The following is a 22,500-nucleotide window of genomic DNA, read 5'->3' on the forward strand; positions in this document are numbered from 1 at the left end:
AAGGACGACAAAAATTTTTCTTCAATAACAGTAACACAAAAAATCGACACAACCAAACTGTTACTTATACTCTTAAGAATATAACCATAGCTGAATATTTTTCAAACGTTTTCATTTATTTATTTATTAAGTATGTTCAAATTAAACGTTGGAACCCGCGTGTTTTTCCCTCTCTCGTTAACAAAAGGCGCCAAAGGAAACCATTTTTTTTTTTTAGATTTAGTCTTTTATATCTCTGTTTATTAGGGGTAAAGGGGCGATGCAAGCAATGGCTGTAGGTCAGGGAAATTTGTGGAGATTGTAGAAATAGAACCAAATGAATTTAAAATGTGTTCGGGAATGCCCAGTAGCCAGAGGCGATTCATGTACTCACGAATTTCGTATGTAAGTACATTTTTCTCTTTTCAAATTGTTTCGTTTTGATATCGTTCTTGCTGTTGCTAAAAGGTGGTCAGTAATATTTCACACTTCCAGCCGTTGTCCTTGAGATGATGTATTGCCATGGAAGGTCCTCATAAGCACTTACATAGACCTTTTGCCAGGGACTTCAACTGGCGGTTGTATGCAAAAGTACTAGTAATAGATCGTTTATCAAATTTATCAAGACGTATGCATTTCCATGAACCTTATTCAGGACATGTATGTGTGTGTGTGTGTGTGTGTGTGTGTGTGTGTGTGTGTGTGTGTGTGTGTGTGTGTGTGTGTGTGTGTTTTGATGTAATTATATTTGTGCATGTCCTTTTATCTTTTTGTATCTCTAATCACAATTTCTTTCTTACCTGCCCACCTTTCCCTTCCCCGAACCTGTGACCCCTCGCCTCCCCTTCCTCCCTCCCTTTCCCATCTCTCACCCTCCCCATCTCCCCCACCTTTCCCATCCCACTCCCTATAATCCCTCCCCTCCCACTCCTACCTCCCTTTTCCTCCTTGTGACCCCTTCGCTTCCCCTTCCTCCCTCCCTTACCCCTCCCTCTCCCTCCGACCCTCTCCCCTTCCCTCCCGCAGACGTGACAGACTACGCCAGCCTCCCCCGCGTGGTCGAGGAGGTAGGCCAGGCCGTGGGCGAGGGCGGCCTCAACCTCCTGATCAACAACGCGGGCGTCATGGACAAGTGCCCCTCGCAGATGTTCGGCGTGCCCCTCCAGCACCTCGAGGCCAAGCTGTTCAGTGAGGTCCTCGAGACCAACACCACGGCGCCCCTCATGCTGATCAAGGTGAGCTCAAGGTCAAGGTGAAGGGATTAGGTGTATGCTATATATGTATATGTGTGTGTGTGTGCGTGTGTGATAGTGCAATCGATGATGACGGTGGTGATGATGATAATAATAATAATAATATCTTCCTTCAGGAGCTGCTCCCCCTCCTCAGAAAGGCCGCGGCGTCGGGTGGAGGTCCTGTGGGCGTGTCCAGGGCAGCCGTGATCAACATGTCCACCATCCTGGCTTCGATGGGCAGCTTCGTTGGCAACGCTGACATCTACGGCTACCGGGCGAGCAAGGTGGGTGAGGACAAGGTCAGGGGCGTCACTTCACGTGGTTTTGGTAGACGAGGCACCTTCACCCTGGATCCTGAACAATCCTTCATCCTGGATCCTGGACAGCGTCGGGGCGAATTAAGGCCACTGGGGACAGACGTAGCTATATTTTGCGAGGATCTGTATTAAGCGCTTTGTCTCAATTGTTTTGTCCTGTCCAGGTATTCAAATGGTTTGGTTTTCACTTAGATCAGAAAATGTACATACTTACAGTAACCCCATAAAGAAAGGTGGATGGAGAGAGAGAGAGGGGGGGAGGGAGACAAAGACAGAGAACGCAAGCACACGCAGTAAACAAGCAAATACAGCGACCAAAGAAAAATATGTAAGTTCAGAAAAAAGTACTACAATACGGGACTAACATAACAAAAAGTCACGTGTGCGTAAATCTCTTTGTAATTTGCTCTTTGGGGCTAATCTCACATGGCGAGCGCTAAGGTTTTGAAATATCGGGAACGCTGGAAGGTAAGTCGGGCGTGACTTGGAAAGGCACGTTTAGCTTGTTTGCTCTCTCTCTCCCTCCCCCCCCCCCTCTCTCTCCTCTCTCTCTCTCTCTCTCTCCTCTCCTCTCCTCTCTCTCTCTCTCTCTCTCTCTCTCTCTCTCTCTCTCTCTCTCTCTCTCTCTCACTTCCTCACACACACACACACACACACACACACACACACACACACACACACACATACACACACACACATACACACACACACATACACACACACACATACACACACACACACTAAACCTAACCCAGTACACACCCCCACCGTCATCCACCCCCTCCTCACCCCTCACCCTCCCTCTCCCCCCGCCAGACCGCCCTCAACATGCTGACGAAGGCCCTGTCGGTGGACTTGGGGCACGAGGGCCTGCTGTTCGTGGCGCTGCACCCCGGCTGGGTCCAGACCGACATGGGCACGAGCGCGGGCATGCTGACGACGGAGCAGAGCGTCAAGGACATGATCCAGCTGATGGCGACGCTGACGGAGAAGAACAACGGCTGTTTTATTTCGCACGACGGGAGCGAGCTGCCCTGGTGAGGCGGGGCGCGCATGGCGGGCTTCGACTCTAGGGTGAAGGGTATTTGTTTGTCTTGGTTCCCGATTCTCGTACCGTTCTTTTTCATCTGATAATAATCTTTTTCTGTGTTTGTCCTCATCATTTTTCTTCCTCTTCCTCTGTTTTTTTCCTTTTTTTTTCATTCTCTCCCTTTTCCTCCTCCACCACTACCTCTTCTTCTTCTTCTTCTTCTTTCTCCACCTCTTCTCCTCCTCCTCCTTCTTCTCTTTAATATTCCTTCTAGTTTGTCAGATAAAGAGTGCCAATTGTAAATCAAACACGTTTTAATAAATTATAAAAAAAATAACCGTTGTCTTTATTCACAATCATCATTCCTTCACTTTTCAATCACTTTTACATACTCTCATGTTGTTCTAAGAAGGTGAGTTGTAAAAGGGAAGTAATATTTTGTTTCGAATGGTTTTGTTCGAGTTGGTGTAAGCCTTTTTTTGCGTCCGCAAAAACACGTATGGCGAAAGTTTTGTCCAGGATTATTATTCGCCGATCACATGTTTTATTTCTGAGTTGCAGTCATTTGCACATTCGAAATTCCCCTCGACGGTCATGTGGTTTCGTGATAGATAAGTACCCATTGAGGTCGTCGTTGCCAGTGTCAGTCATAGAAGTGAATATTAACTCTTTCTTCATTCGATTCCCAAAACGTGGGCACAGGAACCCGTTACGAAACTTGTATAGTCCACCAAGTATAAGGTAGATAATAATATTTTAAGTCAAAGTTTTGTAGCGAAGTTTTACAAAACAACGTAGCACTTGCAAAAACATCATGTTACTTTTTTTTATGTTTGAGCCTCCGTGGTCACAGCATGATACTTAATTGTAGTTTTCATGTTGTGATGCTCTTGGAGTGAGTACGTGGTAGGGTCCCCAGTTCCTTTCCACGGAGAGTGCCGGTGTTACCTTTTAGGTAATCATTGTCTCTATTTTATCCGGGCTTAGGACCAGCTATGACTTGGGCTGGCATTGGCCACCCAGTGGCTAGGTAGGCAATCGAGGTGAAGTTCCTTGCCTAAGGGACGGTGACTCGAGCCCTCGAACTCAGATTGCCGTCGTGCCAGTCTTGAGTCCGATGCTCTAACCACTCGGCCACCCCGGCCTTAATAAATAATGATAAAAAAAAGTAAAAATAAAAAACAAACATTTCACTAATGAGTCATATCTGCTCTTGGCTTAGGGAGTGTGTGTGTGTGGTACCTGAAATCTGCATTAATGTCAATTTTGCCTTCTTTCTCATTATATTTTGAGATGGTTAGCAATGCAAGCAAATCCTTGCGTGTTGCCGCTGCCGTCTGTCTTATATAACGTGTAAATAAGTCAGTTAATGAATAAAGAAAATTTGAAAATACAAATTTCCTAAAAACTGTTTTGGTGTTATATACCTGACTTCCCCTCATCCGTTCGCCCCCTCTTGTATGTTTTGTATGCATGATGGTGGACCAAGGGCGTGACAGCAAAGGTACCCGAACGCACTAGAGGGCGCCGCTGACCAAAATGCCCGTGCAAGGCCAGCTGAGGATCAGAACACAGGGGCGTCCAAGGATACCGTCAGAAGGACGTCGCCTGCCACGACTCTAAGAATACTAGTGGAGAAGCAGGACGGAGGAGGACATCGGCCACATACCACATATCGAAACCAAGCGAATTCGATGATAGAGCCGAGACTTCGGATTAAAATCGTAATAAAAATAGTAATATTTGGGAAATAGGTAATAATATGAAAAGCTATAACAATAATAATGCTAATGCTAATAATGATAATAATGATCATGATAATAATAATAATAATGAGGATAATAATAATGATAATAATAATAATCATAATCATAATAATAATAACAGTAATAATGATTATAATAATAATAATAATGATAATAACAACAATAATAATGATGATAATTATGATAATGATAATAATAATGACGATAATAATAATGATAATGGTTCTGATAATGATAATAGCAAAGAATTAAAGAAATGCATATATCACCTCTTATCATCTATCACTCTATCATTTCACATAAACAGATAAAAATCAAATGATACAGAAAAAAAACTGAAAAGGTAAAGTTGGTAATAAAAATAAACTCCAAATTAATGAGGTGATTATCCATACTCGTAAAGTTTAGTGTTTATTTCCGATGCCACATCTGGTTCAAGGAAATTACACTAAACTGAGATAGAGGAGTATAAACTAACATCTTGAAAGATATGAAAGTATATCTATATGATTTCGTAATGGAGACGTTGTCGTACACGCGGGAATCGTACGCCTGGCAGACGCTTGGATTTGATTACGGCCTTTGTTTACGTCAACTTGACCAGGGTTATGACACTGTAGGAGATGAATGAATACCTACAAGGCTTTAAATATTGTTACATTCTGTGTGATTCCTTACGTCGTAAAGGCGATTAAGTGGCGTACTCGTTGTTTTGACATACTTGTATGGGGAAAGAATTTTAACGCTGATGTATTTAAAACTAATTATTATAGAATTTTACTGTTAAAAATATATATTACCACACACACACACACACACACACACACACACACACACACACACACACACACACACACACACACACACACACACACACAATATAATATATATATTATATATATATATATATATATATATATATACAACACACACACACACACACACACACACACACACACACACACACACCACACACACACACACACACACACACACCGCACACACACACACACACACACACACACACACACACACACATATAAAATATATATATATATATATATATATATATATATATATATATATATATATATATATTAAAACTGTGCTCAAGAAAATAATGAATAATTAAAAGGTTACTACACAAAAATCTATGAAAAAGGCAAGGCAAAACTATTACAAGCTGACATAATGATAATAAAAAATATAAACCTCTCCTCCAGAAAGAAGATGAGTGTCGTATCCCCTGTGTGTTGACATTCCTGAACAGCTGATCCAAGAACACGTGTAGGATGACGACTGACATGTCACTCTCTTGGGATTATTAGGGTTTTAATTACCATTTTCCTGGATGCTTTTGGCTGTAAAGAATGACTGATGAGACCCTTGAGGCGAATGTGTTTTATAAACACATCAAGGTGAGGCTGACGTTATGTTTTTTGGGGGGGAAATTGTTTGGGAATTTTGCATTTCAATTTTCATTAATTTTTTTGTGTTGTGATTTCTTGTTTGTTTATGTTATTGTTTTGGTGTTGTCGTTACTGGTATGTGTTTTTGTTTGCATGTTTTAACTATGTAGGTTACCATAGTTCTGTTTATATGATAGTACGTTTGTTTATATTCTACCTTTGGCACTCTGTTATTGAAAGTAATAACCAAACTGATTTTTCTAGTTATTATACTTGCATGATACATCAGCTATAAAGTAAAGTTTATCTGTATGTATATATGTTTTCGTGTATCTGTGGTTAACTTGAGCTATGATTTTTGTTATTCATTTATTAGGTATAGATACTTCATTTTTTATGTGAATATAAAGTTCCCAAGAGTTTAAGTACATAGTTGTAGGCCATAGATGATTTAAATAAAAGGTAAAGTAAATATATTTAGAGGTCACAGATATAGTATTTTTGCTGTTTGACTATCTGACACCCATCACGCACAATGTAAGCAGTACAGGGAATCGATGGAATAACAAATTCCAAGTTGCTTCTCATCTCTTCAGAAATGAAGAAGTTCTTTGATATATAAATATCAGCCGTTCCTGTGCCGTGTTTCATTTAACCTACCAATTAAAACAAGGACTTCATCTCAAATGATATGTTTGCACCTAAGTGCTTCGAACATTTGAATACACCCAGAGTAGTTAGAATGCCAGATACTGTTTGTGATATTGGTTTTCTACAACTTATAGACTTCCTTGGTAGTTTATTATCCAAAAGGAACCAGTCAATGGTCATGATGATCACTTGACGCTACCATCATCATTTGTGTAGTTTATGGTATTAAATATCTTAGATAGTTATAGTCTGCAACAGTTGTGTCATAGCTGAAAATTTATCTAATAGATTTCATGTACTGTTTATTTTGTGGGCAATAATTGTCATAAACTAGATATGTACTGATGGCCAGTTATTAATGACACGTTGAAACACTTTTTATTGATACCCACTTGAAGGCTTGTGCAAAATTTCTCCATATTTGAGTAGCAACTTGCAACAGGATTCATCTATTACTCAAACAGAAGGCAGTACACTCTTTGTATCTTTATTGTTGGTCAGCTTTTGAATCTAGGAAATGGAAGATAAGAGAAAGAATTAGCTACACCCTATTAACATTACAGATGTCAAAAAAAGGTAAATATTAAGGAACTGAAGAGGAAAATATGTGTGTATGTGAAGGTACAAAAGCTGTTTGTTAAGTATAGTTGTCTGTTTATTATTTCTGTTTATTTTTGAGTCTAATAATCATTATTGTTCAGGAACACCATGGGGAAGAACTGGCCACCTGGTGCGAACCAAGCTGGGTAGTGTGCATACCACAGCAAAGTGCTCTAGATGATATGACTCTTACTCTGCCTCTTATAGGTAAGTTCTGAGGAAAGGACTGCTGAAGAAGGAACTCCCCTTTTCAAATAGACAACCTCTTGAAAAATGAAATTCAACTCTGCATATTTATGGGAGTTATGTACTACCAAAATTTGATAAAAAATGGATATAAATATATGTACTGGAATAAACTCTAATTACTCAGCTGCAATCATATTTTGACTTTACAGAGGCACATGCTTTGAAGCAACATGGGACATCAGGGTAAGTGAGAGAACATGATGTATGATGATTTCTATTGAAAAGCTGTGTAGTCATTCATTGTAACCGGCCATTTGTTGGTCTTGGATCTAGAGGAGAATTATGTATTACCACATGGAAGGTTCTAGGAGGCAAAAGTCAAGGAAAGAATGTTAGAACATGATCATTCTTGTTTAATTTCAAGCAGTATTCAGATTACAGAAATTAGAAGAATCACGCTGGTGCACACTCACACTCGCACTGTTTACTTATATATCTTAACTTTCACCTTTCTAAACAGGAGTCAGTATGTAAGTGCTCTGTATGGAGACAGCCTCATCTATGAAATCACAGGGGAAGAGCCAAGGGTCATCATCTCCAATGAAGAAGAAGGGCCAGATGTTGTTGTCTCCAAGGCAACAGTTCTCACTGAATATCTGGTGACCTTTAGGGTGAGTCACTGATTGTTTTAGATATATATATATTTTTTTTTACTTCTGTTTAATTTATTTGTTTGTACATATATGTGAAGTCAAGTATATTTTTTGTATGGACTGCTCCAATTTATTTTATTTACATGTATTAAGATTTAGCCTTTTATATAAGTTCATTATTATCCAGATGATGTACCACCTATATATTTTTGAAAAAAAACAATAAAGAAAGAAAAAAGAAATAGACAACCACACCTAATTTTTACATATATATTTTTCAGGACAAAATTATCCACCTACTGTTACTGGACAAGCTCCTCAGTACAGCACAGGATGAAGACAACAATGTTTGTGACCAGCTCATCACAACAGCAATAACTTCATTTGCTCAGTGAGTTATAGTGCATGTAGTTGTCTCTCTGTTTTTTTTCTTCTTCTTCTTCATCTTCTTCTTCTTCATCTTATCTTCCTCTTCTTCCTCATCTTCTTCTACTTCTTCTTCTTTTTCTTCTTCTACTTCTTTTCTTTGTTTTTTATGTCAGTTTAAGGAAAAGATTTTCACTACAGATACATTATCTGAAAAATTATAATTTATATTGGACCAGATTTTCACAGCTGTCTTCCTAGTCGACAACAAAAAGCACCAGATTTTTGTATTTGGCCAAGGCCAATTTTAATGTTTGTAGAGTTTGTAAGCAATTTTTAGCAATATTTATTAATCTTGCTCCAGAAGCACTTAGTTACTAAGGAATCCACTATTGTCAACCCAACCTCACCTAATTACACCATTCCTTGCACATTAGGAATGGAAAGTTTATTTTCATTGCTATTATTAGTGTTGAAAATATGACATAATTGAAGAAGAAAATAATAATTATGCATTTATCTGGCACCACTGGGTTAATTTGGAGGCATTAGCTGAAATGTTGCTTCCCAGTTACAGATTTTGTTTTTTGTCTCTGCAGAGCGGAAAAGTTCTTGCGTAAGTTCCGCTGCCACCGGCCCATGCTGTGGGAGGTGGACCAGAAGGTGAAGGAGGCAGCAGACTCACTTCACCCTTCCAGTAATGTGGACCACATGCAGAACATCCTGCAGGACACCCTCATCCACTGTTGGGAGTTGCTGCTGAAACGACACTCAGCCACCATGCAGATTGACGCTAAGTTTCAGGACCTGCTCTTCAGGGCACTCGACTAGTAAGGATGGGACTTTAGGGTGGTTGTTTTTAGGGGTTGGTGTGGGGTCTGTCTGTGTGGTTGTGAGTTGTTAGATTTGTTGATTGCTTGAGAAGTGTTATGACTGAATTTTTATGGAATGTTTTTGGATGATAACTAGTTGAAGTTTGCAGAATTTATATTTTTATGTATTGATATAAATTTATGTTTTTAGGATGGTGGTCCTTTCCCTCTTTGTTACTTGTTTCATTGTCGTATAGCACATTAAAATCTTATCAAAGTTAAAGATGTGATCATGCAGGAATGGATCAACAAGTTCTCTGCAAAATCCATTGTTACAACAAAGAACTTGTATCCACAGCTACGTTGTGGGGAGGCTCCATGAAATGCTTTGGTGGCTGGTGTGTGAACGATGCCAGGTGGTTGACCAGCTGGTGAAGACACGGTTGTCACACCTCCGCCATGCTCATCTCTCAGCTCTCCAGCTGGGGGTCCCGGCACACTACTACACTCCTCTGCCAGCTGCCGTGAGTCTGTGACGTGACCTGATTTAATTCTCTTGAGTTTGCTCTTGGAGTTGCTCTTCTCTACCAGCTGCTTTGTGTGGTTCATGCTGTTCTTTATGCTCTTTATAGAACACTCTGTTGATTCTGCTAATTTTGTTTTACCTTCTGTATTCTTTATGTTGTTCTCCTTTTTTTTCTTCTTCTTTTCTTTTCTCTTCTGTCAGTTTTCTTTACTGCACTCTTTTGCCAATTGTGAACAGCTGTTTTTGTTATCTCTTTTGATTCCTTTCACATTACCAAGTTCTGTTTTTTCATACTTCTGCGCAACCCTCTCATGTGCTTTATGCTGCACCAGTTCTGTTGATTCTGTTTTTAAGGACACATTTTATTCTAATTGCCATGAGTTTATACTGTTGTTGCAAATGTCACATTTTAATATTACTACTTTAGTCATCTGTCAGCTGTGGTAAGTCTATGCTGTGTGTTATATGCTGTGTTAACATTGCTAATACTATTTTATATTATTATACTCTTCTCCAACTTTTTATTTTGTGTTTTGTGGTGTATTTTAAGATTAGCCTGTTAATATTGTTTATATTGATACCATATACCTCATTTCAATATTTTTTTTTTCGTATTCTGAAATACAGTGTAATTTTTGTGCATCAGGTTGTTGAGTTAGCTTCCCTGGCAAGTGTGGAGAGTGCCATAGGTAGATTACAATGTGTCCACTCCACCATCGAGCTCATCCAAGCACAGGCCAAGGAGGCTCGGGTCACCCTGCACCAGTATAAGGATCAAGGTATTTATGTATTTATGTTTAATGGAGATGTGAGTGTAGTTTACTTTTAGATTAGATCCCTTTCCTAACCTGAAATCATGTGTCCAAGTCATGTGTTTGTATTGCTTGGAGTTACTTGCTTAACACTTGAAACCTAATTAAGCCAATATTAGACCCCCCCCCCAAAAAAAAAAAAAAAAAAAAAAAAAGTAATAAAGAAAAATATATATATATGACGGGGACATTGTAGGACAGAGTTAGAGACTGATCTTTGATGTAACAGAGGCATAAATCATTTATATTTTAAGAATCAAAATTGGTTTTGAAGATTGATTGATGTATGAGAACAAATGTAGGAGTTAGGAAGGTTAAGGAGGTTGATGTTCCTAGGTAAAAAATGTGTTTCTTATTTGATGAAAGTATTTCAGTGCCAGATGATGAATATTATTTTCCCGTTATCCAGAATGATATCACAAGTTTTATGATGCATTGGTGTTTTTTTATCCATTGTCTGCAGAGGGAGAACCAGAGCTGGAGTTAACCAAGGAAGAGTTGATGGCTCTACTGACCACTGTGGTAGTCCAGGCACAGTGCTCACACCTGGTAGCTAACATCTATTACATGACCCACTATGTTTTCTCAGTCACTGAAGATGACCCTCTCTGGTAAGTAAAGAGGTCTGGGATATGTTGAGAATATGCATTAAAAGGTGAATATTAAGTATCTTATGTTGAGTAATTGATAATAGATGTATATAATTTATAACAAATATTAAGGTTCTTGGAAATATCAACCCAAAAATATATACCATGTCCACTGTGTGTGTGTGTGTGTGTGTGTGTGTGCGTGCGTGAGTGTGCGTGCGTGCGTGTGTGCGTGCGTGCGTGCGTGCATGCGTGCGTGTGTGTGTGTGTGTGTGTGTGTGTGTGTGTGTGTGTGTGCGTGCGTGCGTGCGTGAGTGTACGTGCGTGTGTGCGTGCGTGCGTGCGTGCGTGTGTGTGTGTGTGTTTTTTATATATAGATGGCTCCACAAATATTTGATACCCAAGGAATCAATTACTAATCCTACCTATCTCATCTGTTTACCCTTTTTGTGACTTTTTGGAAGGATTGTGGTTTCATTTTTATTGCTAATAGTCTGGTTGATAACATTATATTAATCATAATAACAATAATAATAAAAACAACACACTGATATTAATAGTATTAGAATAATACATTTTCAAAACAACTCAAGGAAAGGGTATAATGTGAGTCACATAAGCTTAATAATTGGCTTCTTGTGGCACCTTCATTGAGATTTTAACAAAATGACACATCAAATCCATAACCAGGAAAGCCTAGACTACTTCGCACACCCTAGAAACATCATGAAGTTGGATGTAGCCCGACTTCCCCAGCCAGCAAAATCCATACGAAAGGAACTCTCTCTCCAGGACCTTATGCAGGTGAAAATTTGTCTCAATAGGCCTATGTAATATTTTATTAGGCATGTAAAGGAAAAAGTTATTAATCTTGATGAGACTTTTGAGTACCTTCTTGTTTTCTGTCCTAGTAAAGTCTTAGATTAACAGGACTTCATTAGACCATTTTTCACTCTCCCAACTTCCCTCAATCACTCTGCCCCCTCCTCCACAGGTGAGCGCAGAAGTGGAGTCGCGGTTTGAGGCAAAGGGCCCCAGCCGCAGCATTGGGGATATCACAGCGCTGGACCTACAGCTGCACCAGCTTACACAGCAGATACAGCTGTCAACTCAAGCCCACTCTGAAACTCACTTGACTGAGAGGAACTCGCCCAGCCGCAGGTCTGACCGCACCATGCTCTCACCCACACAGGACAACAGCAAGTCACACAGTTTCAGGTGAGGCAGGTGGCTGGTTGACAGGAAATTTGTGTCTGGTTGTGGTTCTTTGTCCTCCTTTTTCTGTTTCTTCCTCTTGCATTGCCTCCCCATTTTTCTCTCTCCCTCTCTCATAGTTTATGCATTTATACATTTTTTCTATGTATTTATTTATTTTATAGTTGGATAGAAAGGTAGATACAAAAGTTTTTATGATGAATATACACTTGTTTTGAATGAGATGTTAAAGTGTGGGTGTTTTTTCATGTATATTGGGTTGCTCATATAAGTATTTCTTAATTCCGATCTGGTTCATGTATTTATAATTATTAATTTTTATCTGATTGGACATACATGCAAACACACACATACATGCATATGCACACACATACATACACTCACACACATGCACACACACACACAAACATGCATGCACACACACACAAACATGCATGCACACACACACGCGCACGCACGCACGCACGCACGCACGCACGCACGCACGCACGCACACACACACACACACACACACACACACACACACACACACACACACACACACACACACACACACACAACTGCATGCGCACACACAACATGGACACCACACACCACACACACACACACACACACACACACCACACACACACACACACACACACACACACTGATCCTAAGGACATTATATTTATTCTAATGAATATTTTCTATTCTAAGTAAGAAACTATTCAATCATATTATCTATTTCACTTATATCTATAATTATCATTAATTATAGATACTATATTTATTAGATTTTATATAACAATCGATAATACATATTATACTATCAACTATATATTTATATATATAATATATATAATATATTATTATATATTTATCAGATAATTATAAATTATATTATAAAGTTATATTTTTATATATTTAGATATTATTATTATATGATATATATCATAATATATAATATATATATATATATATATATATTATATGATATATTATAATATATTTATTATATATATATATATATATATATTTATATATATTACATTATATTATATTATATTGTATTATATATATAATATATATATATAAATATATATTAATATATATATATATATATATATATATATTATAATATATAATATATATAATTATATAATATATATAATAATATATATATTATAATATATATATATATTATATACATATATATATATATATATATATATATATTATATCAATATATATATATATATATATATATATATAGATAGATATAGATATAGATATAGATATAGATATAGATATAGATATATATAGGCTGTATCATTCCAACACTTTAATAGTGCTAAGGGAGTTTCTGCATTTGTCGCTATCATACAGTTGCATTTTCAGAGAAGTTCAGGGTGATTTAACATGACATACGACATATGTATTGTGCCTTCCCCCCACAAACTCTTGGTTTTATCACTTCCACATAATGAATGGTGGTTGCTCACTCAATTTTCAGTCTTGGAACAGCTTTTACTCAGATACAGGGACATATGCAGTAGACAGTCACCCAACACAAACAAAAAAGCTGAATGAACAGATAAAAAACAGTAAAAATGGTTATTTGGTGGGCAACAATTTCAATTTTGGAGTTCGCAGATGGTTGTGTGTTTGTATATATATATAAAGAGTGAATACAGTTATGTTGTTAGAGAATCACCCCATTATGTCAGAACAAAGACAGTAAGACAACTGATGATGTGGAGGTGTTTGTGGATATTTTATGGTGGTTACTTTATATGGTTCTTTTTTAGGTTCTTTTTATGGTTCTCTCTTTTCATGGTGGTTGATGTTTATAGCATGAAGTGTGAAACTGTAGTGCTCTTTACTTCTCTTTGGCACTCTTTCCTTTTTCCTGTTGGTTTGGCGTAATTTCCATTGTCGTATCTTTTTCTTAAGTCTGTCTCTCTGACTCTCTACTCTCCTGTCTCTGTGTCTGTATTGACTTATCTGCCTTTCCCATGTTTTTTTTTTTGCTCCCTCTCTCTCTCTTTCTCACTTTTTTTTGTATGTTTGGGACACATGTAGTTTTTGATTCCATCTTTTCCTTTACAGACATTGTGACAAGACCTTGTCTAGTCTTACAATACTGAAGCATACGGTTGTGACAAGTATATGTAATAATAATGATTTTAAACAAAGAAGAAAATCATCCACACATGGAAACAGGTGCTTGCTGATGTGCACTTATGCAAATTCTAGTAGATTTTGAGCACAAGTACACTTCTTTATTTCTTTTGTTTCCAAGGATGAAAGTGTGGAATAGCCTATACATTGGTAGGATCTATAGTGGTATGGATTTTTTTTCTTTTTCTTTTTCTTTTTTTTTTTGTGTGACAATGAAGATGTATGAGTATATATTATGTGGCCATTGTTTATAGAGGCTTTGCTGTTTTCAGCTAACAGTGAATGTTATTGTAAGCAGACACTCTGGTGATGCTTTTTATAGAGTTTTATAGATGTAAATTATATACACACATATCAGGAAGAAATAAAACAAGGATGGAGAAAAATATTACTTTGAGAGTTATATTTGGATCCTTTTCAACCCCCCCCCCCTGTGTTGGACTCCTTACACCACTCATAACATGGCTTCTCCAGGAGGGCAGCTAAACACCTGGGGGCCCTGGAGGCGGGTCCCTTTGAGCGTCCCCTTCTAGGTCCTTTGAGATGCTCCTCTTTATTTTTTAGGTTTGAGAAGAGAAAAATATATGTCCAAATAGAAATATTGATTCACTAATTTGAACCTAAGCAAATATTTCTTTTACTAGTGCAAAAAAAAAAACTTTTTAAAGTGAAACAGGATTAACCAAGAATTGTTATCTCCATTGACAATGGGTTATACAGTCATATGTCAGGTATCTTAGTTGCAAAGCCATTTATTAGATCATTCATTAGCCATGCCACTGGGCTTCTCATGTTTCTTTTCATTCTTTTTCTTCCAGAAATTTTAATGGAGAGGATAGTATTCTATTGCAAAGTTCATAAATTTTTGTATTCTATTTTTTATTAGGTTAGAATAATCAGGAACCATACATCATCTGGTGCAAAATTGAGTGCTTGTTCAGGAAATTAGTGTTATGTCTTCTTGACATCAGTTAATTAGATATTTTTGAAAATGAAATTGGTTATCATTTTGAGTGTTGATATAGAAAATGTGATATTTACTCTTATTATAATAATCCTATATATAAGTTATTTATGAAGAATGAGTTCTTTGTTACGGATATACCTGTCTTATAATAAAAAATTTTAATGAATCATATGATGGTGTCTACTTGATATGTGGTTAACACTTGAACCCAGTCAAGCCAGATCTCTGAAATGTGTGTTGAGTATGCACGTGAGTACATTTTTACTGCACGTTTTCCATTTATATTATTTTGTCTTATTTTTTTGCCTCGGCTCTCTTACAAGGATCTACAGTGTGTGGGTGGGATTAGTTTGATAATTATTAAACAGAAGGAAAGAAATGAATCTGAGTGACAAAGTTACACTTGAAAGATAAAGTCTTCGTTGGAAGAACTAATGCAATAATTGAACAAACAGAGAAGAAACTGCATTAAGCAAAAGCAATGTATAATTCATTTTAGTATTCATTTGAAGATCAAACACAGTTGTATGAAATGTTTTGTCTCTTTTTGTCTCTGTATGATAAGCTATACAAGGTGATTTTTTATGCAAAATTTGTGATTTGTAAAGGTGTTTCTGTGTTAGAAAAATAGCTTTTACTCTTCTTTTTTTTATGATAAGTGTTGGCATTTTGAAAAAAGTCAGTGTTATGATTGATATTGTTTGAGATTGAACATTCTCTGTTATTTTTCAAAAAATATATAAAAATGAACTCATACCAACAGTATCAGTAGTTTCAATGAAATAAAGGCAAACACACATATATAGACAGGTCATGTGCACAGGCATGCACACACACACACACACACACACACACACACACGCACACGCACACGCACAGACACACGCACAGACACACACACACACACACACACACACACACACACACACACACACATACACACACACACACACACACACACACAACACACACAACACACACACACACACACACACACACACACACACACACACACACACACACACACACACACACACACACACACACACACACACACAGATATACAGAGAAACTGGTAATTAACCATATTGGTACCTACTTTTATATGAAATAAGGAAAACAAAAAATGGGTAGAATTGTAGCTTCCATATATAAGCAATAAGTTGACAGGAACTGAAATTAAATGTCTATTATTTCACATGTATATTAGTGTTTAAAGGTAGCATTGTTAATTTAATGTAAGCTTTTAGTGCTGTAGAATGGAACACTGCACTAGATACTGTGATTTATTATCCGTCCAGAAGTTTGTGGAGCTAATTATAAAAGAAGAGAATTTGTGCAATACTATATGGAAAGAAATTATATATAATTTGCATTACCTATAAGATATGAAGTGAAATGTGGAATGTCACATTACATTATTTATAAGAAATGTATTTGGAAATAATATGTTGACAAAATATTTCAAAGGGTAATGTACAAAATTGTCTTCAATTCCATATACATATCATTATGTGCATTATAGTACTGCTGTGCTCATAGAAGATAGAGTAGATGACATTTCTTTACTCAAAATTTTATTTTATAGAAACTCACTTTGTGGCTAGTTCTAGCGCAGAAATGTGACCAAAAATAACGTTCTAACGATAGCATCTTTATGCATGACATGGGCATGCTGTACGGAAAGAAATTCATGTTTTTGGGTTTTGGTTCAAATCAGATATGTTCTTTTTGTTGTTTTTACAGTACAGGCATTTGCATAGCACAGGATTTTATTGTTTTCTGAGTTCAGTAATAACAAATTGTATGTGATTAGTAGATTGGAAAAAAAAAAAAAAAAAGTGTGATATGCATTATAATGCTTTTGGTAACAGATAGTTTGTTTACTCAGTCCATTTTGTGCTTTTGTGGTTTGTCACTTTATGTATGTGAATTTGTGACATATTTTTTTAGTGTGCATCGTTGGCAAAGGAAAAGTGATTCTCTCTCTCTCTCTCTTTTCCCTCTCTCTCTCTTTTCCTCTCTCTCTCTCTCTCTCTCTCTCTCTCTCTCTCTCTCTCTCTCTCTCTCTCTCTCTCTCATTCACTCACTCACTTTGTGAAAAGGTAGTTATTTTTCAGAATTTTGAACAGTGCAGCTTACTATGGGGCCATCTGCATTACATATGTATAGATTCTTCAGTCCTGGAAACTCAACATACAAAAATGTAGATGTGATATACATTTTGGCATGTAAATAAGAAGCATGTTGCTCACACTGTGAAAGCTGAATAAAAATGTAACAGTAATATTTTAATATAAATTCATATGCATAAAATAAACTAATGCTCTGTTGACCTGGATGATTACGAAAACCTCAACATATCATGGTATTATTGATATAATTCATATTATTGTTTCTTGTTAAAAAAAAAAAAAAATGCATCAGATGAGTAACTTGTCATATGCTCTAAAAGCATATATTTATTCCATATCAAAAGCATTATGTTTTTTGAATCACTATAATAGAGATTTTGGATGGTATTTAAAGTACCATTTATTGGCATGAATTTACAAATTCAGTGGTATAAATCCCAATTTACATTGTAGACCTTTTCCTTGTATGCAAGAGTACAAATAGTTGTGAATAGACATAGGAATACATGTCAAAATGTTTTTTATTCCTTGTGTTTGTGTAATCAGTGTATCCTCCATGTAAATGCGTGACAATAAATGGCAGTATTAAGGTATATATATTTTTTTTATTTTCTTGCTTTCCCTCTTCTTTCCAGCTTTGTTTTAGGTACGCATAAAGAATGTTTAAACACTAGGATTTCAGTAAATCTCATGCATGTTTGGTTACAGAAATTATAATCATAGAGATCCTCTTTATTTTTCTCTCATTCTTCTCCAACACCCTTCAAACTTAAATAAATATTTCAAAGAAAACACAAAAAAAAGATCAGACACAAAAACAAGTGAAAATATTAAGAATAACTTAGCAAAATACTAAGTATAAGACATTAATTACAAGTGTTTAAATAAGGTTAATTTGAAGTATAAAGGGTTAATTCTGAATTATTAATATTTCAGGTTTTAATTAGTTCTCTATCATGATGTTGCCTTTTGTTTGTTATTGACTTTCATCTTAATGGTTAAAAGCAAAGTAAATGTGCTAGACATCAAAGGTTCTGTAGTACCTTAGGAAGGTATAGTATCAGAAAGGGTAAAGAGAGGGATGAGTTAATGATTGGGTCCTACACATCAAAAGTCGTACAGCAGTAGGGTGATATTGGAAAAGGTAAAGATAGGTAAAGGTGGAGAGGAGGAATACATGGGTTAAATTTGGAAAGCAAAAAGGGAATTAGATCAATTGAAGGATATGTCTGTGTCTGAGGAAGGAGAACAAGTTGTCAAAGGAGAAAGTGTGGGATTCCGTAAGGGAAGGGAGGACAGGTTAGGGAAAGCTGAGGTACAAGTTGCAGTAAAGTGTGGACAAGGACAATAAAATGAGTGGAACTAAAAGAGGAACATTACAAGGAAGAGCCATACCCCAGTGTCTATTTTGATGAGATGGGGCTGAGCAATGGTTGTTAGAATATTAACATCAGTGGTTGTAGCTGTGGTCAAAGAAGAGGCAGGGGTCAGGAAACCAATGAAATCAAATTTAGATAGGCTAGTTGATAAAAGGCTGCTCATGACAACACAAAGTCAGCCTTTCATCCTTTCAGCATGGCTCTTATACCTTGGAAAGTAAGCAGAAGGGGATGAAGAAGAGAAGTAAAAGGAAAGGGATAGAAGAAAAGAACATGCAAAATAAATTGAGGCAAGGGCTGAGGTCCAAGGTAGGGGTAATCCCCTACATTAGGTCCCAGTCTCCTAACCCCCCCCCCCCCCACAACAACGAGCTATGGATTAGGGGGGTAGGGCTGATCAAGAGGAGATTGATAGTTTTACAGTATGTAATTTATTGGTAAAAGATTGCCAGCAGGCATAATGGCTGGAATATGTGAAAAATGGGGTTGGTGTGATGTGGACAGCAGAGCAGTGTGCTAGAGTATCAGGCTGTTCATCGCTTGGAATTCTGACATGGCTGAGCACCCAGCAAAACCTGACAGATTTGTGATGTGTAGACAGATAGAACAGCCTGTGCTGAATCATACAGATGAGGGGAATGGTCGAGTGCACAGACTGCACGAGTGATAGGGAATCAGTAAAAATAGTAAGAGGAGGAAGGAAGGGAGCATATGTGCATACAATTCTATAGTAAGGACACTGGACTCAGGAGGGAGAGGATATTTGAATATATGAGAAAGGAAAGCTACTGCAAACCCAGCACTGGAGGGTGATTTAGAGCCATCAGTGTAAGCATGGATACTGGAGGAATGAGTGAAGACATGGTCAAGGAAATGAGTGAGAAGGACAGAGGAAGGGATGCCTGATTTTGGTGAGTCAGGGAAAACCAGAGGAAGTCTGATTTTGGTGGGTCATGGAAAACTGAGGAACAAATAAGGTATAAACCATGGAGGAGTATAATGGACAGAAAAGGCAATAGACTGGAGATGGGGAAAAGGGGAATTGGAAAGGAGATTATCCATGTGATAGGGATAGGTAAACACAGAGAAGAAGCAAAGGTATTAAGCACAACTGTACAGATAGATAGTTTGGCGAGGGAAAATTGTTGGAAGAGTGCATAGCACTGGAGAGAGAGAAAGGCATGGCATTGAGAGAGATGGCATGCCTGACTCAGCATACAGGTTCTCAATTAGAGAGGAGCAACAAGTGCTAGGACTAAGCAAAGACCATGGTGGTGGATTACATCAAGATAAGCAAGAAGGAAGGTAGAGGCAGAAAAGTAGACATGGCATCCATTTTCAAGAGTGGGGTGTGTTGGAAGGAAGTAGGAGGAAGGGGTGTAGGGGGAATGTAGGTAGGAGGATGGATATCGACAGTCACTTTGAGTGTAGAGGGAGTGGGAGTAGTGAGATTTGAAAGTGAATGAGGGGTATCTGTGTTGATTTGGGACATGATTAGAAAGTTTTGAATATCTTCAAGAATTTCTGCAATGGAGTTGCTTGGGGATTTTTAAAAATAAAGGTTTTCTTGTGAGGGGGAGAAGAAGAAACAGGTATTTGAGGGTAGAGCAAGAGGTAGGTGGAGGTGAGGGTGTGATAGAAGATGGGGTGGAACATTTAGATTGTCTGCCACAGGTGGAGTGAGGAAGGGTAGAGATTGGGATGTCTGGCAAAAGAATTTGACTGGCAGAGGGAGGAGGTTGAAGTGGAAAGTAAAATGGAGGAGGAATAGATAGGGGGGGATGTAAAAACACATTGAGAGGTAGGGGATGGGGCAGAGTGAAAGACAGCACTGGACTAGGGAGTAAGAGAAAAATCCTTGTTGATGTGTTCCCTGTCTGGCCTTGTGTAAAGTGAGCCCAAGTTTGAATCTGAGAATTGCCACCCCAGATTCAAACTTGTAAATAGGGCAGCCCGTATAAAATACATTATGGAAGCCACCACATTTGGCACACATGAATAGCTCTGCACATAGATAACTCAGCTAGTGCTTAGCCACATTAGTAGAGCCTGTGACTTCACCTGATTTCACCTTTCCTGGAATTGGCAGGAAAAACATTTTTTTTACTTATGCTCTGAATATCATTGGTATTATTTTTATTATCAACATTAAAATTATTGTAATGCTATAGACATTAGAACAGCAATATGAGATAATGTAAATTTTTGAAAATAAAAGAAAAGGGTTAAGAGGCAAAGCAGACAGTACTTGTAATTGGCTCATTGGTGCCTTGGTGGAAGTGTAGCCATCAGTGTGTAAAAACAATTAATAAAGTAAACTCGCAGTGAGCATGTCATTTAGATACATGCCATGCCTGTCAGAGTTGGTTTAAGCTTCAGGATCTGGAACCTAGATCATCTATCCAAGTTCCTCCAGTCACAGCTCAGGGAGCAGCAGCAACACAGGACTGCCTAGATCCTTGCTGAGTGGGGAGCCTCTCCAGCTCTCCTGTCAATCTCTACTACACCAACAGCATCCAGCCATAACAGTGGGCACTCACATCAAGGCAATCACTCCTTAAGGAGATCACTAAGTGGTAGATGCACCCTATCTACTACACCCCTAACAAGGGTAAAAAATCTTCATTACTGGCCATGGTAAGCCCACTGGCCATTCATTGGGGACTCTCATCTTGAGACCTAAGTATTACACAGCTGTAATACTTAGTCTTATCTAAAAGCATTAGAATAATTTTCTCTTTTATGTTGACAATAAAATACTACTGTAAAGTGACAGATTTTTATATTTTCATTTTATCAAAATTCCTTTAATAATTTTCTCCATTAAAGGTCTTAGGGCATAGCATTTCAGAGAAACTACCAGAAATTAATTCAAAAGAATTTAATATTTCTTTAATAAAGAAACATAAGGAAAATTAATAATGAGTAAATGAAAACAGGTATTTACAACAGACCATTGGGCCAAAAGACTTACACTGAAAATTCCAGTTGTTTTCATTTGTGTGTCACAAATAATGCAAAAATTACATCTCAACATTGTTTCAAATAAAAATATATTAAAAAGTAAAAAGAAAAAAAATAATCAAGCATGTATGATAAAAAAAATAAAATCCTAATGTATTTGGAAGACAGGAATTAGGATATTCTGTACATACATCTAAAAAAATAATAATAATAATAACAATAAAAAAATAAAAAATCATAAATAAATAAAATAAAATAACAATACTGTACATACATGCTTAAAGGCACTAAGAGATTTTTGCATCAAATAAAATTCCCTGCTTTTTATTATCTGCCATAAATCATTTAATTATTGGTCATAAACAGACTTTTTAAATGTGAACTAAAGTATTGATTTTGGAGTTCAACAAGCAGGATCATTTTATTATGTTCATTTGACAATCTAGAGGATAAACAAATTTGTACTATTTTTTTTTTCAATTTGGTGATCTTAGCAGTATGGGAAGTAACTTGCATTACATGATATGGGAAAATTGCAAAGCAGTAAATACTCTACACAGAATTTTCCTCAGTGTAAATTGAAAGACCAAACTCCCTAACATGACTATGCCTTTTGGACTTCTTTAAAAGTAATCATGTAAGTTTCTCAATCCCTTTACAGTGTATTAATGACAAACTGGAATGTATTAAGGCACTTCATTCCATTTCTTACTATGTAGTCATAACACAGATGAAACAATTT

General features: G+C 37.1%; 3 protein-coding genes across 4 annotated transcripts in view; 2 read left to right on the forward strand and 1 right to left on the reverse strand.

Moving 5' to 3' along the window:
* The window catches only part of LOC119594527 (C-factor-like), a 12,601-nt gene extending 2,819 nt beyond the window's left edge, over positions 1–9,782 (forward strand). Inside the window, exons 3-6 of one of the 2 annotated variants that reach the window (XR_005230636.1) lie at positions 1,006–1,214; positions 1,349–1,498; positions 2,348–2,683; positions 9,771–9,782. Coding sequence is in view for 1 of the 2 variants with exons in the window: in XM_037943566.1 (XP_037799494.1) it covers positions 1,006–1,214; positions 1,349–1,498; positions 2,348–2,572 (584 nt within the window). In the remaining variant the exon portion in view is untranslated. Of the gene's footprint in view, positions 1–1,005; positions 1,215–1,348; positions 1,499–2,347; positions 2,899–9,770 lie in introns of those variants that run through there. The other variant, XM_037943566.1, reaches the window with a different exon arrangement.
* LOC119586247 lies at positions 5,568–14,452 on the forward strand. Its single transcript, XM_037934954.1, has 14 exons — positions 5,568–5,745; positions 7,089–7,194; positions 7,386–7,419; positions 7,697–7,847; positions 8,111–8,220; positions 8,795–9,025; positions 9,366–9,531; positions 10,180–10,312; positions 10,809–10,956; positions 11,529–11,541; positions 11,626–11,739; positions 11,930–12,153; positions 14,242–14,287; positions 14,435–14,452. The coding sequence occupies exons 1-14, from the start codon at positions 5,698–5,700 to the stop codon at positions 14,450–14,452; spliced, it is 1,542 nt and encodes a 513-aa protein (XP_037790882.1). The 5' UTR covers positions 5,568–5,697.
* A 7,208-nt stretch (positions 14,453–21,660) lies between these two features.
* LOC119594541 (ABC transporter F family member 4-like) overlaps positions 21,661–22,500 on the reverse strand; it is a 9,321-nt gene continuing 8,481 nt past the window's right edge. Inside the window, 1 exon segment of the mRNA XM_037943576.1 lies at positions 21,661–22,500. This exon segment is cut by the window's right edge and continues 800 nt beyond it. The gene's annotated coding sequence lies outside the window, so the exon portion shown is untranslated.

Source organism: Penaeus monodon, chromosome 3, assembly GCF_015228065.2.
Source record: "Penaeus monodon isolate SGIC_2016 chromosome 3, NSTDA_Pmon_1, whole genome shotgun sequence".
In the NCBI taxonomy this organism is placed as follows: Eukaryota; Metazoa; Arthropoda; class Malacostraca; order Decapoda; family Penaeidae; genus Penaeus; species Penaeus monodon.

Excerpts from the sequence above, each read along its gene's own strand:
- LOC119586247 (XM_037934954.1), top strand. The coding sequence starts at position 5,698 with ATGACTGATGAGACCCTTGAGGCGAATGTGTTTTATAAACACATCAAG. Across the intron at positions 7,848-8,110 it reads AATATCTGGTGACCTTTAGG|GACAAAATTATCCACCTACT; the intron begins GTGAGTCACTGA and ends TATATTTTTCAG. Across the intron at positions 11,740-11,929 it reads CTCTCCAGGACCTTATGCAG|GTGAGCGCAGAAGTGGAGTC; the intron begins GTGAAAATTTGT and ends CCTCCTCCACAG.